We start from the raw sequence: 16,886 nt of genomic DNA on the forward strand, positions 1-16,886 counted from the left end.
AAATCCATAACCTTGCATCACTGAGCATTCCCCACTGTATGCTACAGTGAAAAAACTAAGCAGATCAATTGATCCCCATTAAGCAGCAGTATACCATCCTTATCTATGGGCACCTGCATTAGATTACGCACCCCTTATCAAGCTAACTTGTTCCAGTTATACTGAGAGTGCTTTTATATAGCAATATCAAAATGTATAGCCAATCTAAAGCTTCTTGTTCAGCAGTTTCCTAAGGCAACAGGTTATTAAAACCACTTGCAAAAACTTAAAACTCTCCTGCCTAAACAACTAGGTGCTTTCAAACAATCAGCCTTATATTTAGCCTTATCCTCCAACCCTAATTTCAAATTGCATTCAATTCAAAAGCGTCAGTAAACACAAATTCATTACTTCTCCTCCTTATGTTGCTCTAGTAAAGCCACAGAGTCATCTTCTATAGTGGCGGTCCCCTTACCGTAATAAGGTCAGGTTCCTGGCACGTTCACGCATTCTCTCTAGACTGTTATGCAAAGAAGCTCTCCCTCTAAATACTCACAGATGGCTAATAAGAACCTTCCACTCATAGGCACCCTATTGGAGACAGATTTCTTCACTGCATAATGGATTCCATTCAGGTCCGCTCTATTCTAGCAGAAGTCTCTATTGCGGTCGTCTTTACTGGTTCCTCCTATGGGCCAATCAGCTGCCTAGTATCCTTGTCGTCAAACATATTCCTCCATAGTGGTTTCCATTCTTGTCAGCTCAATCCTACATTTACTTGTTTTTGTTTCTGATGCAAAAGCAGCTCCAGGTGGCAGTTTTTAGGTAATGCATTCATTGTACCTATGGGCACCTTTTGATTTTTTTCTATGAAACTTTAAATATTCATAACTTCATTATTATTTATTACTTTTGAACTTAACAAGCACATTATTTACCTTCAGTGATGCTCTTTCTGGTGGATTCTCTATCTAATCTGACCACAGATTCCTCATCTTCAGAATATCCCTTGGCGCTAGACTGGATCCTGAACCTTTAACAGTATTGGTCCAGTGTGCCAGTAGGTGGCGTTGTGGGCTCCATGGCAGCTTATTCTTCTCCGGAAGTGACAAATGGAGGTGCATAGAAGTGCCACCCCAGCGAGAGTCCAGCAATACCAGTGTGCAGATTCCTAAATTAGGACCACTGATAGCCCCTTGATCATGGTGGAATTGGTCCTCTGTCCTTCTGGAGGCTGCTTCTCTGCCAATGTGAAGCTGATCATGAGAAAGAGGACTATTCTCCTAAACAAAGTCCATTCTAAACTGTATATTCTCTGTGCAAGATTTACTTGCAGGCTGAGAGCTGAGAGCTGCACTTTATTTGATTTTAAAGGAAGATTACCATACTTCCTGAGGGCTTGATACTTTGGCCCCTACTCAGCAAACTGGTCTGAGTTCTCTCAGCTTACTGATACTTACTAGTGAATAGCCGTGCAATTTCTACCTCCATGATCACAGAAAAGATGGAGTAGTTTTTAGATACTCGTTACTGTTTAACTCAAACCATGTGGACCAAGTGGAGTTATAAATGCCATTGACTTCTCTGTTAGAGCCTTGAAAAAGTAAACATGTGTCGGCTGTTCGGCTGTATCATCTACGTGTCAACAATTTGTTAAAACGATCTACTTATGATCAAGACTGTGTCATTTGGAGTGTTCAACGTTTGGAAAATACATTTTTATCTGACTGCATGCCAGTCAGTTTGAACTTTTAGACGGGCAGTGCTCTGCTATTTGAATTTAGTATCCATTCTGACTGCCTTGCCCCTGAGATACCTACAAGTAGCTGAACGTCCACCCAATGGTCCTTGGTGCGAATGATATACAAAATCAAACATCTTTTAGGATCCGGCAGTTGAAGTCTTTCCTCCTCCTTTGAGCTGTGAGGCAGGGCAAACAAAGTTGCAAGAGTGATGGATTGTCCACAGTGAAAGGCCATAATCACTTTTGGCAAGAAGTTCATTTGGGTCCCCATTACCAATTTGTCTGGAAAGAAGGTGGTACAAGAAGGTTGCACAGAGAGAGCGTGCAGTTTGCTCACATGACGAGCAAAGGTCGCCTTTTACCAGAAACATGGTCTTAAAAGTCAAAAGATGTAAGTGGTAGCTGTGCATGGGTTTGAATGGCATACGCATGAGAAAAGTGAGATCCAAACTAAGATCCCACTGTGGCATCCCAAAGGCTTTTGAGGTAAATAAGTGATTCAAACATTTTAAAAATCTCATCATAATGATTGATTTGAACAGGGACAGTTGGTCAGGTAAACGTAAAAAAGCTGAAAGGGCAGACAGATAACCTTAAACTTTGCCAAATGCAAGTTTTTGTTGTGCTAAAGAGAAAACAAATAAAAGGATGGCCAACATTATAGCCTTTAATGGATCAGTATTGCGGGTGCCACACCAAGGTACAAACCGAACCCCCAGAATATTGCGGCATGGATTAGCGCATTCTGTGGAACAAATATGGACATGACGCTACCTAGATGTAATTAAATAATATTGCCCCCTAGGCCCACCACATGCCCTGTGGGCGGCAAGCCTGAAACATAATAAAAAAAGAAGCCCTTGGACCCGCCGCCTGCTCTGTGGCTGGCGTGCCCAAACTGCATTAAAAGATGGGCCCACGAGCTGCGGGTCCTAAATTTAATGAACAAATATTGACACCTGGGCCCACTGCGTGCCCCGTGGTTGGCGGGCCCGAAACTGTATTCGCAAACATACTCCTCCTGAGCCCACCTTGAGCCCCTATGGGTGGTGGGCCCAAAGATGCATAGAGCTCCCCCCATCCCCCCACCCCCCGGGTCCGCTGCATGCCCTATGGCGGCAGTCCCATTTTCTATTTTTTTTGCCCTCCCCCACTTTTTTTTTCTTTTTAAAACTTTTTGTGCCCCCCACGCTTTTTTGTCCCTTCAACCCATTTCACCCTTCTATTTCCCCACCCCCAGCTAAGGTGTCCCGGGGGAGGAAATGGAAGCACACTGCTGCTGAATGTTGGGACAGTGATAACCTACCTGATCTCGGTTTCCTGGTTTCCAATGTGCAGGCTCCTCTCGACTGGTATCGGCGGCGAAGAACAGGAAACAGCCGGCAGGTGAGGAGTACATAAACAAACAACACCTCGCCTGCCTACTGTGAGGCTCTCCTTCTCTTGGCACAGTGGTGATTTACTGGACCAATACAAGGTGGTCTGGTATTCTTTACATTGTATGGGCACTTTTGTAAGAAGTGTGGGCTTTTTACAAAAATGTTTATTTTGCAATTTGTTTTTTGCAAATCGTGAAATTGAGAAATCCTGACGGGTCTGTACAAAGTTGTTCCAGTGCTTGGTGCACACAGATTTAGGAGTGGGTGGGGTATAGAGTGGTAAGGGTTTTTTTTAGGATTTATTGGTATTTGATTGAGAGGGTGTTTTAGGGTTTAGGGGTAGGTAGGTGTATAGGGTGGTAAAGGGATTTTAAGGTTATGGGGTAGTAAGGGATATTTTGGGGTTTAGAGTGCGTAGGGGCATAGGATGGTAAGGGTAATTGTAGGGGTTAGGGATGTGAGGGAGTTTACATAGTTTAGAGGTTGGTAGGGGTATAGGGGCGTAAGGTTATTTTTAGGGCCTAAGGGTGGGTATAAGGAGATAAGGGCACTTTTAGGGTTTAAGGGTGGATAAGCGTATTGGGTGATAAGGGTATTTTTAGGGGTTCAGGGTGGGTAGGGTCATAGGGTGGTAAAAGTATTTTTAGGGTTTAAAGATGGGTAGGGTGGTAAGGGTAATTAATAAAGGGAGGTTTGGGATGGTTCCTCCAATAAAAACTAAATAATAATTTATTTTTAAAACCAATGAAGGGGGTTGGGGTTCACCCCAACCCAAATAAAGCCAAGAAACAAAATAAAAAATAATATATATATATATATATATATATATATATATATATATATATATACACACACACACAAACTTTATAAATAAATAAAATAAATATACTATCGATATATATATAATATATAAATACACACACATACATTATACATATATACTTTATTTTAACTTACTTTATTTATACTTATATGATTGGTAAAGGCAAATGAGTTGTAAAGGCATATGCGTGATAAAGACCAGAGTTGTAAAAAATGAGTGGAAAAGACATGCGTGATAATTGTATGTGCTGTATAGTCATACATCCTTGAGAGAAACCATTCTTGGAAGCTTCAAAGCACAAACGTTATGGCATTGCAAGTTCTCTCTGGTGGTGAACAGATCTAGCTAGGGTTCTTCCCAATACTGAAGATGCCTTGTGCCACCTCGGTGTCTAACCCTCATTTGTGATCCACCAGGCACTGTCGGTTGAGCTTGTTTGCCCTGTCAGGTGGCTCATGACCAGGGAAAATGCTCTGTCACTCCAGTCAATTCCAGAGGTGAAGCACCTCCTGACCAAGGACCCCACTCTACCCTGGTTGTTGTTGTACCACGTGGGGGCGTTGTTGTTGATGAGAACATAAACCAGACTCCTATTTAAGAATGGTAGAGAGTTTTTCAGCACTAGGTAAATGGCCCACAGCTCCAACTGTTCTATGTGAAGATGAGTATCTGCTGTAGACCAGAGTCCTCTGAGCTAAACCTCTCACAGATGACCTCTCCAACCCAACAGTGACTCATTTGTCTCCAATGTCAGCTCAGGTTAGGGCAGAAAAGGGGGTCTGCTGCCGGTACGACTGCAGCTGAGCCACCACACCAGGTCTTCTGCAGACTCCTCCAGAACCTGGATAGGATCAGACAGGTTGCATTGGTGCTGATCCCACAGTGATGTCAGATCCCAGTGTAGAACCCACATATGCCACCTGGTATGATTGATGAGGAGAATGCAGGAGGTCAAAAACAAAGAAGACTCAGAACTACTCTCACTGAGACCCAGGACCTAAGCTGAAACATCAAGATCATAGCCGAATTGTTCTTGACTCTGATTGGGAGGGAAGGTCTGTAAAGCATCATATCCAGGAAAGCAATAATGAAACATCAGGATCATAGCTGAATTGTCCTTGACTCTGAGTGGGAGGGAAGTCTGTAACGCATCATATCCAGGAAAGGGTAAACATCCTTTACAACGCAACTGTTACAACGAAGTACCCTTACGACGCAACCATTACAACGCAACTTTTACAACGACTTGCGCTGGGGGGAGGGGGGCGCTCTAGGATAGGGAATAGTTTCCAACACCTTCCCTACTATCCACGGGGACTGGAGTTGGAATAGTAAATTAAACTATTCACTATCCAGCGCCCCCCAACGCAAGTCGTTGTAAAAGTTGCGTTGAAAAACTTGCGTCGTAAAGGCATGCGTTGTAATAGCATGCGTTGTAACGTCATACATCCCCAGGAAAGCAATAATGAAAAGGAACCTCTGTGAAGGAGTCTATAATAATTTCTTACTAACAATGAAGAGAATTAAAATGGCTGTGGAGTATCGTACAAAACAGTTACACGTCATGGAGAACTTAACATTAATATTGATAGAAAATTTAAAATCACTCTAAACATATTCAGTGATGTCTGTCTCGCAACTGGGTGGATACTAATCCTCCGAGCTGTATGAAATCTATAATGGAAGTAGAAGTGAATAGGCCATTCACACAAGACAGTATAAGGAGTATTCAAGGTCAAAGTAGCAGGGGAAGGTGACACACAGTGTAAGTGTAGGAAGGTGTCATTTTGTGCATTTTGGTGCAGTGAGAGCAACAGCTGTGACCAATATAGTGGCAGTGCATGGGGAAGCTAAAGCCATAATACCAAGCAAGGAACTTAAATGCTTACAGAATGGTGTGCTAGTGGTAGACTGTTATGGATATTACTGCAGGGCTATAGAGATTAGTGCACTAACACCAAAGAGGAACGCTGATACACTCACAGCATAGGCAAATGATTGTACTCTAATGGCCATGGGTGGTATGCCATAATGACAGTAAACAAAGATCTCGGAGTGGTAACAGTGCAACACAAGATTTATTCATTATGACAGCCCTGCACATGGGTAAGTGGAAGAAGAAGAGAAACCTAATACAAGTGATCGATCATCGAATAAATTGTGCAGAATAGCATATTGAAAAAGGCCCCAGCAGTACTACAGTTTGTTCTCAGAACAAAATGTTCCTTCCTTCCAGGCCCAAGAACACATCTGCAAAAGCCTTCTATTATTTTCTCCTTACTTATTCATTAAGTCAAATTAATCCTTAAGAAAAGAGAGAGAGAGTGCATTAAGCATAACCAAAAGATAAACTTCTATTACAAAATTTGAGAGAAGTAACACTTACCTTTTGGCCACGGGGACCCCTGGGTGATCTCTGACCAGCCTTGCCACGTTTCCCCTGAAAGATGCATAATTCTCAACATGAAAAATACATTGACAGGTCATTTTCCTACTTTATCAGGCATGATAACTACTTTTCTAAGGATTCTCATCCAATTACTACTGCTTTATCGATGTAGATTCCTTCTCAGTTCAGCACACAAGCAGACCAAAAATCCCTGGTTTGCCCATGCAAGTAACACATCTAGATTTGCCTCCTACCAGGAATTTGCAAACCCAAGCTTTTGAGGATCCTTGTATGTTCTGTTTTCAAGGTCTGTCTATACCTGTTGTAATAAATGATCAATTTCCCCAACCCTTACGTCAAACTGACCAACCGCTAGTTGCAAATCTCCCCTTCCTATTTTTGCTCAAGGGGTTATATTGCCAAATTCCAAATACTAAGAAATGTATGTATGTAGTTATTGAATTGCGAAAGCTCTTAGAAATGTTAGCATATTTGTTAAGTCAGTTTAAAGTCCTAAGATAATACTCATCTGGTCCTAATGATTATTCCACACAAAAGCTTGTAGCTCCGGCAAAATATTTAATGAAATCCAAAGCACTTATCTTCATTTCATGTATTCTTCTTCAGCTAATCTCTGTACCCCTATCATTTTGTACTGTATGGAATACTGATTGTATACATATATTATAGCCTTATAGCCCGCCGTAGAGGGCTATACCAGCTATTAAAGGCCCTCTCCAGCGTTAAAGGCCCGAGCCGAAGGCGAGGGCCTTTAACAAGGGAGAGGGACTTTAATAGCGGTATAGCCCATCTACGAAGGGCTATAAGGCTATTAGAACATTCTGTCACTAGAGGACAGAATGTTCTAACAAAAAAAACAAAGCCTTTTGGGAGCGTGAGGGGATTGGAATCCCCTCAGGTTCCCTGAAGCGTTTGTTCACAGCCAGAGCTGTGAACAAAGAAGCATTGGAATGTTTTTTTTTTTTTTTTTTTTTAAAAACCTTTATTTGAGCAAGCAAAAAGGTACAAGGATGGGCCTACAACCACACGGGCCAGCCGCTAAAAAGGAGTAGACACATATCATATATGCCCGCAGAGGTAACCGTCAATCAACAATGCAATACTCCACATTATATACAGGACAAAAACAGGTTTTATATATATGAAAGAACAAACATACAGAAAGGCGAGAGTGTATCACTGAAGGTCAGCCCAAGGGACGCAAGGGGGGGACAGCAGCGGAAGTGCAGTAGCAATATCCTAAGCACTAAGGAGTGCGGAGTGGGGGGGGGGGGGAGGAGGGGGGCAGAGATCAGGAAGAAGAAGGGGGGAGAGCCGGAGACACCAGCTCAGTCCCTATATGAAGATTCCGGGAACGCTAGCCTAAGGAGACAGGGTAATCTCGATAGTGTCCACAAGGGGAGGAGTACAAATGTCGCCACGGTATTCGTTCCATTGACCCCACACCTTCACCCATGCCCTGGGTCTGCCCCTGGCCACATAGACAGTTTTCTCACGGAACATGGACCAATCCATGTTATCCTCCCATTGCGAGAGGGCAGGGGGCCTGGAGGCCCCCCAGAGTTGCGCAATATCTCGCTTCGCAATCATATAGCCCAGGGTGGCCCATCTAGTCTGTGCCACCGAATAGTCCGTGGGCTCCCAAACATTCAAAAGACAGCGACGAGGTTCCGGACGCAAGGATATCCCTGTCACCACAGTCATCAGATCAAGCACAGCCACCCAATAAGCAGCCACCATCGGGCACTCCCAAAGAATATGCAGGAAAGTAGCACGCAAACCACATCCACGCTTACACAGTCCATCGGAGGAAAAGCCCATCACCATCAGTCGCGGTCCCGTCACGTACACCCGATGAAGGATCTTCAATTGGACCAGACGGAGTCGAGCCGGTATAGCCACCTCCTTCGGAGAGGAGAGGGCCGATTGCCAATCCTCATCATCAAGTTCCAACCCATCTCCCATCCACTGTTCCCGAAGTCGGGCCAATAAGTCAGTCCGATTGTTAATCAACTTTTTATAGATCAGGGAGATAGTGCTATCAGGAAGATGTTCGTCAAGGATACGGTCTTCAAGTGGGGAAGAGTCAGGAGGAACCTCACCAGGAGCAAACACCGAAACCAAAGCGTGCCTGATCTGTAAATAACGAAAGAATTCCCGACTACTCAGGCCGTAGTCAGCCTGGAGGGCCTGAAACGGGCGCACAGAACCCTTAGAGTATACATCCCCCACTTTAGAGATCCCAATCAAGTCCCAACGATCAAAACCCTTGGAAGACCAAAGACCGCCCAGACGTTCTGAAGCATAAAGCGGCGTCGCCAACGTCAAGCGATCCTCCCAGCCCAGGCTCACATTCGCAGCACGCCACACCGTCAAAGCAGTCAAAGTAGGTCCCACAAGATGGCGCCCAGCGGAGCGAGAATAGAGCACTCTGTTAAAGTCACCTCCCGGAAGCTGAAGTTTATCCATCTCAAACGCCGGATTACGACCCGGCGAGAACATAGCGTGATTAATAGCGGACAGATGGGAAGCCCAGTAGTATCTCTTAATATCGGGGAGCGCCATGCCCCCATCGTACCACGGGATGGAAAGTTTCGCGAGAGCAATGCGCGGTCGCCCATCCCAAATAAGTTGCCTCTGAAGGCTCTCAATCTCCCGAAAATAGGTCTTGGGGATAGGATCATAATAATTCTGGAGAGCGTAGAGAAACCGCGGTAGTGACATCATCTTAAACAGGGCCGCCCGACCCAGTGGAGACAGGGGAAGTTTGCGCCAGCGGGCAACGTCCAAACGGAGCCTAAGCAACGGGGGAAGGAGATTACGATCAAAACGAAGGGACGGATCCAAGGTAACAAAAACCCCCAAGTATTTGAAACCATCCCGGACCACCTGAAGAGGAAGTCTACTCGGCAACGGAGGCAAGATACCAGATAAAACGTATACACAGGATTTAGACCAGTTGATGACGAGGCCTGAGTTAGCGCCAAAGGACGCAAGAACGTCAAATAAAACAGATAAAGACTTGCGAGGAGAAGTAAGGTACAAGAGGATGTCGTCCGCATAAAGCGAGACGCGGTCTTCGAAATCCGGGGCCCAACGAATACCTTTAAGGGACGGTTCCCAACGGAGCCAGGCCGCCAATGGTTCAAGAGCGAGCGCGAACAACAGAGGGGACAAGGGGCAACCCTGACGGGTACCCCTGCCCAAGGAGAAAGGGGCCGACACTCTACCGTTCACTACAACTTGCGCCAGAGGTTCCGCGTACAACAGCCTAACCCAGCTAATAAACTCGCACCCGAATCCAAATTTCTCAAGTGTCGCCCATAAATAGGGCCACTCCACAGTATCAAAGGCCATGGAGGCATCCAGGGACGCCAAAATGGCCGGTTCAGTCAAAAGCCCCGCCCTCGCCAGCGCGCCGTGGAGGCGACGTAAATTCAGAGCAGTGTTGCGATGCGGGATAAAGCCAGATTGATCCGGATGGACCAACTCCCCAAGAACCGAAAGGAGACGGGTCGCCAAAAGTTTAGCCAACACCTTAGGTTCAACATTTAATAGGGATATGGGCCTATACGAGGAACAGAGGTCACGCGGTTTACCCTCTTTGGGAATGACGACGATTGTCGCCAGACGCTGATCATAAGGAAGTATGTTCCGCTCACGGGATTCTAGAAACATGGCGCGGAGATACGGCGCCACCTTATCGGGGCGTAATTTGTACAACTCAATGGGCAAACCGTTCGGGCCCAATGCTTTGCCCGAACGGAGCGATCGAACTGCATTGGCTATCTCATCATTCGTGAAAGGGGAGTCCAAAGCAATACGGTCCAAGTCGGTGACACAGGGCAAAGTGATATCACGCAGAAGAAGGCGGGAGTCGGCAACATCCCTCACAGACACGGGAGCATATACCACACGGAAATATTCCGCAAAACGATCAACAATGGCGGTCGGATCAATCACATTCTCACCACTCGCAGACTGAATCACGGGCACCACACGATTAACTCTTTCTTTCTTGTCCAACCACGCTAGGAGTTTGCCCGCCTTGTCACCCACATCGTACAATCTGCCCTGCTGCTCACGAAACATCACCTTTGCAGCGTCAGTGACCAGAGATTTATATGCAAACTGTTTTAGACCCAGGGCATGGAGTTTCTCAGGCGTGACACCAGATTCCAACTCGTCCTCCAAAGCAGAGATCTCCCCCTCAAGGTCCACCACCTCCCTCCTCCCTGCCCTCTTAGCTTCAACAATCAAGGAAAGGGCCTGTCCACGAATCACAGTTTTAAAGGCTTCCCACAGGGACACAGCCGAAGAGACCGACCCCTCGTTTTCCAGGAAATATGCATCCATGGACTTGAGCAAGAGGGTACGAGTCTCAGGGGAGGAAAGATACCAAGGGTTAATGGGAGCCACTCGGCCCGCCGCCTCTACCCCAACCTCGAAACGAAGCCAGAGCGGCGAGTGATCAGAAATACCCCTCGGCAAATGTAAAATCTCACGAACCGCCGATGATTGGGCAGCGGGCATCAGGAAATAATCCAGCCGAGACAGACTGCCATGAGCCCCAGAATGGAAGGTGTATTGGAGCTGAGTAGGATGCAACAGTCGCCAGCAGTCCACAAGGCCAAAGGTATCTAAAAACCCACCCAACCACTGCTGAGCCTGCGGGGTATCTCTAGGGGGATGGCGATCGTGAAGGCCGGAAAGCACCGAATTAAAATCACCGGCCAGAAAGAGAGTGCTATCAGGGAGATCTAACAAAACACGGCCCAAGTCAGTAAAAGTAGAGGCCTGCAAACCCGGGGGAACATAAACATTGAAGAGAGATAGGGTGCGGCCTTCATACCTACCCACCAGGACAGTATATCTCCCACGGTCATCATGAATCACCTCATCGATCGCCAGGGGGAGGGAGGTTCGAACAAGAATACCCACACCCCTAGATCCGGAGGTAAACCCCGAGTGCGCCACAAGGCGGTAGCCCCATCTATTCATTGCATAACAAACATTACCAATCAAGTGGGTTTCTTGCATGAAAACAATGTCCGGTGACAAACGTCGTATACATTTTAAGACCACACTGCGCTTAATACGATCTCCCAGGCCATTAACGTTCCAGGAAAGAAATTTCAACCCTCTACCCCCCATCCCAGCCGCCCGAGCCAAGACCCCTCGTCCATGAGCTAGACATCAGAAACAGCAGCAAACACAGGAGCAACTCGCCTTGAAAACAACACACAGAAAAGAAAAAACTTCCCAACCCCCCTCCCCCAAACTGAAGAGAAACACCCCCCACCCTGCACCCCTGCAAAAAGCTAAAGAGCCACCCCAACCTGCAGTGTGCCTGTCGCCCAAGAACCCCTATTCTACACAAAGACCCCGGAGGAGGAAAGGTCTCCGTTCCAACCTCCCCCCGACCTCAGCAAGAACAAAAATAACAAACGAAAGACAGAATGATCACAATGTAGAGGGACGCCGGCCAACACTCCTGAGAATGTATGCAAAATAAGACATAAGAGCCGAACAGTTAGATCTCCACAAGCATTGGAATGTTGGTGCTCCAGGCTTATACCACCCATTATAATCCCAGATCACTCCATTGTCTTCAATGGAGCTCCCAACATTCCAATGTTCTAATAAGAAGTTACTTACCTTCGGTAATGCATTATCTGGTACAGACAATATAGAGCTGCAAATTCCTTACCTTTGAATTTCCCAGGAGAAAGTCTGGATCCGGAAACTTTTGCATGAGCAGTACCCCTGCGCATTGTCGGGTGGCTCCGTTAGGTTCCACGTGGCATAGTTGGCGGCAGATGTGACATCGTGGTCAACTATATAGGCGCCAGCCAGGTGCGCGGACGGCAGTTACTTTCACATCAGAAGCGCAGAGCCATGAAGTGAATTGACTAGTGTGTCCAAACCTGGGCCCTGAAAAGGGAGCAACCCTAGGCCTACAAATATGTCCGCAGAGCAGGGAGGCAGGGGTGGGTCTATAAGGAATCTACAGCTAGATATTGTCTCTACCAGATAAAACGTTACCAAAGGTAAGTAACTTGTTCATCTGATAGAGACTTCTAGATTCAGATTTCTTACCTTTGAATAGATACCCAAGCCAAAGCTTCCACAGGGTGGGCTGCGGACAGATTGGCTAAACTAAGATGTCCTTCGGGACCGAACGGGCAAAATGCCCATCCCTGCAGACCTGCCTGTCTAGGCAGTAGTGCTTGGCAAACATGTGCAGGGACACCCACGTTGCTGCCTGGCAGATATCCAGGACTGGAACACCACGAGCTAATGCTGTAGTTGCAGCTTTTCCCCTGGTTGAATGGGTCCATAAGCCCTCAGGAGACTGCTTTGTAGCTAGGGCATAGCCGATCTTAATACAGAGAACAACCCAGTGCAAAATGGTTCATTTCTGTACTGCCCGACCTTTTTTACTCCTACATAGCTCATGAAGAGTTGGTTGTCCATCCAGAATTCTTTTGTGCAGCAAGGTAGAAAGACAATGCACTTTTTTGGTCCAGACGGTGGAGTAGTTCCTACTCTTTGGAGGGATGTGGAGGAGCATAAAAGGTGATCAGGATGACAGATTGTCCTAAATGGAATGGGGACACCACCGAATCAGGAAAGAAGCCCGGGTGTGAAGCACCACCTTATCCATGAATACTATAAGATAGGGAGGCTTAGATGATAAAGCCTACAACTTACTCACCCTCCTGGCAGATGTTATCACCATCAGAAATGCTATCTTGATGGAAATCTGCCGGAGGGAACAATAGTGTAGTGGCTCAAAGGGAGGACACAAGAGATAAGTAAAGAACCAGATTCAGATCCCACTGAGGCATGATGAAGGGTGAAGCGGGAAACATATGTACACATCCTTTCAGGAGTCTATTTACAGGGGACTTAAATAAAGAGGGTTTATCAGGCAGCAGCAGAGAAGCAGACATAGCAGAAAGATAACCCTTGAGAGCGCCAAGAGCAGAGCCCTGCTGGCAAGGGTAAGAATAGAGTAGAAAATCAGAAAGAGAGGCAGAAAGAGGGTCAATAGACTTTTCTATACAATATTTTTTAAAGTTTTGTCAACGGCAGGCATATACCATTTTGGTGGAGGGTCGCCTGGCCGCCAAGATAACTTTGAAAACTTTGGGAGGAAGGCCAAAAGCTATCAACTGTTTGCTGCTCAATCTTCATGCAAGAAGGCGTAGAGTTGACAGCTTCGAGTGAAGTACCCTTACCTGCTACTGTGACAGAAGATCCTCCTGAAGGGGCAACCTGATTGGAGGATCGATGCTCATTTTTAGAAGCTTGGGATACCAAACTCTCCGTGCCCAGTCCGGAGCCACAAGAATGACTTGGGCCCAGTCGTTCCGGATCCTTAGAACTTAGGGCAGAAGTGGTATAGACGGAAAGGCGTACAGGATGCCTGAGCTCCACTCGCAACGAAAAGCATCACCAAGCGATAGCCACCTTGGAAACTTCGTCGCACAGAACTGCTGACATTGATTGTGCTCTTCGGAGGCAAACAGATCTAACCAAGACTCTCCCCACTGCTGAAATAGACCTTGCAACACCTCTGGATGGAGAAGCTATTCGTGATCTGCTAGGCATCAACGGCTGAGTTGTTCACTCTAGTTGTCAGAGAACCTGCCAGGGTTATGCCCTGCTGTTCTAGCCATGCCCAGAGAAGCAGGACCTCTTGACAATGAGTCCACAACCCAACCTCGCCCTGCTTGGAGTTGTCTGTAAACATTTGCACCAACTGTAGGAGAGTAGGATCTGCTTACTATGGTTACCCTCACTTTTTTGCTGGTGTTTCACTGTTTCTCGACTTTAGTCTGGCTTGGGCCCTGCTAGTCAGGACCCCAGCCTAGCTTCCTCTCTAAAATGAGTGCATGTACTTTAGGTACACTCCAGTTTGATTACTGGGTTACCCTTGTGCGTCCCTAGTATATGGTACCTTAGGTACTACGGGCATAGGTACCCCAGAGGCCTACCAGGGGCTGAAGCATGTATTATGCCACCCCTGGGAAGCCTTTCAAAATGGCACCACAGGTCTGCTACTGCAGCCTGGGTATGGTGGTGCAAGCACCCCTTACTGAGATATAGGTTACCGATATCTACCTTCAATCACTGACACATATAAACCTATAAGTCACTCCTATGGCACCCCTTAATAATCCTGAAGGCAGAGTGCTTGGTTTTGTGTGAGAGGGTACCCATGCATGAGCAAGACCCCTCTGCAGCTTTCGGAATCTATTCTCTTGTTGTACAAGTTACTTACCTTCGGTAATGATATATCTGTAAAAAACAGAAGTTAGTGTTAGATTCCTTACCTTAGAATATCCCCAGGCGTCAGACTAGATCCGGAAAGTTTTGCGTAGCAGTACCTTTGCGCGTCGGTAGGCGTCATCCGCGTCCATCGTCGTCGGGGCCGTGATGATGTCGTCAGGGTACATAGACGCCGCCCTCGCGCGCTGATGTCAGTTCCTATACATAGCTTTTCCGCACCAGAAACTCAGAGCCATGATAAAAACCGACACTGGTGCCATGAAACTAGGGCCCTCAAAGGGATGTCCTTAACCCTAGATATCGGTTCGCAGAGCGGAGAGGACGGGAGGGGCGGTAAGGAATCTAACACTAACTACTGTTTCTTACAGATATATCGTTACCGAAGGTAAGTAACTTGTGCATCTGAAAGAAACAGGTTAGTGTCAGATTCCTTACCTTAGAATAGATACCACAGCAATACCAACCCCGTTGGTGGGTCTGTGAACCAATGATCACACCAGAAAGTCCTGGAGAACAGAACGGCTGAAAAAGCCATCTCTCCGGACTTGGCTGTCCAGGCAGTAGTGTCTAGAGAACAAGTGCAGCGAGGCCCACGTAGCTGCCTGACAGATGTCCTGCAAGGGGACTCCCAGACCCAGGGCAGTAGTAGCCGCCGTGGCCCGACTGGAGTGGGCACGCAGCCCCACCGGAGGCTCCTTCCTAGCCAGAGAATAACAGTGCTTAGTGCATAAAACGACCCATCGAGAAATAGTTCGCTTATGCACCGCCCGTCCCTTCTTCGCGCCCACGTAACCAAGAAAGAGCTGGTCGTCCACCCGGAACTTGGCGTGTGCGGTCCAAATAGAATGAGAGCGCACGTTTTTGGTCCAGACGGTGGAGTCTCTCTTCCTCTATTGAGGGATGCGGAGGCGGAAAGAAGGTGGTCAAGGTGATGGAAGGCTGTAACAACCTTGGGCAGGAAAGAAGGACGTGTTTTTAAAACAACTTTGTCCGGATGGACGGAAAGGAGGCTTAGAAGAAAGAGCCTGGAGCTCGCTCATCCTCCTGGCAGAGGTGATGGCAACCAGGAATGCAGTCTTAAGAGTAAGAAGACGGAGAGGACAATTGTGAAGTGGCTCAAAGGGAGCACACATCTAATATTCAAGATTCAAGTCCCACTGATGCATCACGAAAGGGACAGGAGGAAACATGTGAGTGATGCCCTTCAAGAATCTATTTACAACTGGGCACTTGAAAAGAAAAGGCTGATCAGGTAGCCTTAAGAAGGCGGAAATGGCAGAGAGGTAGCCTTTGATAGTGCCCAGAGCAGAGCCCTGCTGGGCAAGAGAAAGAAGAAAGAGGAGAACCTCTTAAAGAGGGGCAGAAAGGGGATCCACAGCCTTTGTTGTGCACCATGCCACACATCTATTCCACCTGCAGGCGTATACCGTTTTCGTGGAGGGACGCCTGGCTGCCAGAATGACATCACAGACTTCAGGAGGCAAGTCAAATGGCATCAACTGCCGCCTCTCAATCTCCACGCATGGAGGTGGAGGCTGGACAGGTTCGGGTGGAGGACCGTCCCTTGCTGCTGCGACAGAAGGTCCTCCTGAATAGGCAGACGAATCGGGGAATCGACTGACATGCTGAGTAGCTCGGGATACCAGTATCTTCGTGCCCAGTTCGGAGCCACAAGGATGACTTGGGCCCGGTCATGCCTGATCTTCTTCAGCACTCTGGGCAGAAGTGGTATAGGCGGAAAGACGAACAACAGACCGCAGCTCCACTCGCGACGAAAAGCGTCTCCGAGCGAGTGCCGCCTTGGAAATTCCAACGCGCAGAACTGATGACATTGCGCGTTCTCTTCTGTGGCGAATAGATCTAACCAAGGCTCTCCCCACTGCCGAAAGAGACCTTGCGCCACGTCCGAGTTCAGACGCCATTCGTGATCCATCATGCACCGGCGGCTGAGTTCGTCCGCCCTGGTGTTCAGGGAACCTGCAGGTGTTGAACCACCAGGGTGACGCCCTAGTGTTCCAGCCATTGCCAGAGGTGCAGAGCCTCCTGGCAAAGGGTCCACGACCCCACCCCGCCCTGTTTGTTGCAGTACCACATGGATGTGGTGTTGTCCGTGAACACCTGCACTACACTTCCCCGGACAGAGGGAAGGAATGCCTTCAGTGCAAGCCGGATCGCCCGCAGCTCCAGAAGGTTGATGTGGAGCCGGGACTCCGGCGGAGACCAGAGGCCTCTGATCTCTGCCTCTACCATGTG

The 16,886-nt window shown here is 47.4% G+C and overlaps 1 protein-coding gene across 1 annotated transcript in view; it reads right to left on the reverse strand.

Annotated features, from left to right (window-relative positions):
* LOC144752426 (uncharacterized) overlaps window positions 1–16,886 on the reverse strand; it is a 1,170,660-nt gene that overhangs the window by 178,365 nt on the left and 975,409 nt on the right. Inside the window, exon 54 of the mRNA XM_078640356.1 lies at window positions 6,312–6,365. Coding sequence (XP_078496482.1) covers window positions 6,312–6,365 — 54 coding nt within the window. The remainder of the gene's footprint in view (window positions 1–6,311; window positions 6,366–16,886) is intronic.

The sequence above is a fragment of the Lissotriton helveticus genome, chromosome 5_1 (assembly GCF_964261635.1).
Source record: "Lissotriton helveticus chromosome 5_1, aLisHel1.1, whole genome shotgun sequence".
NCBI lineage: Eukaryota > Metazoa > Chordata > Amphibia > Caudata > Salamandridae > Lissotriton > Lissotriton helveticus.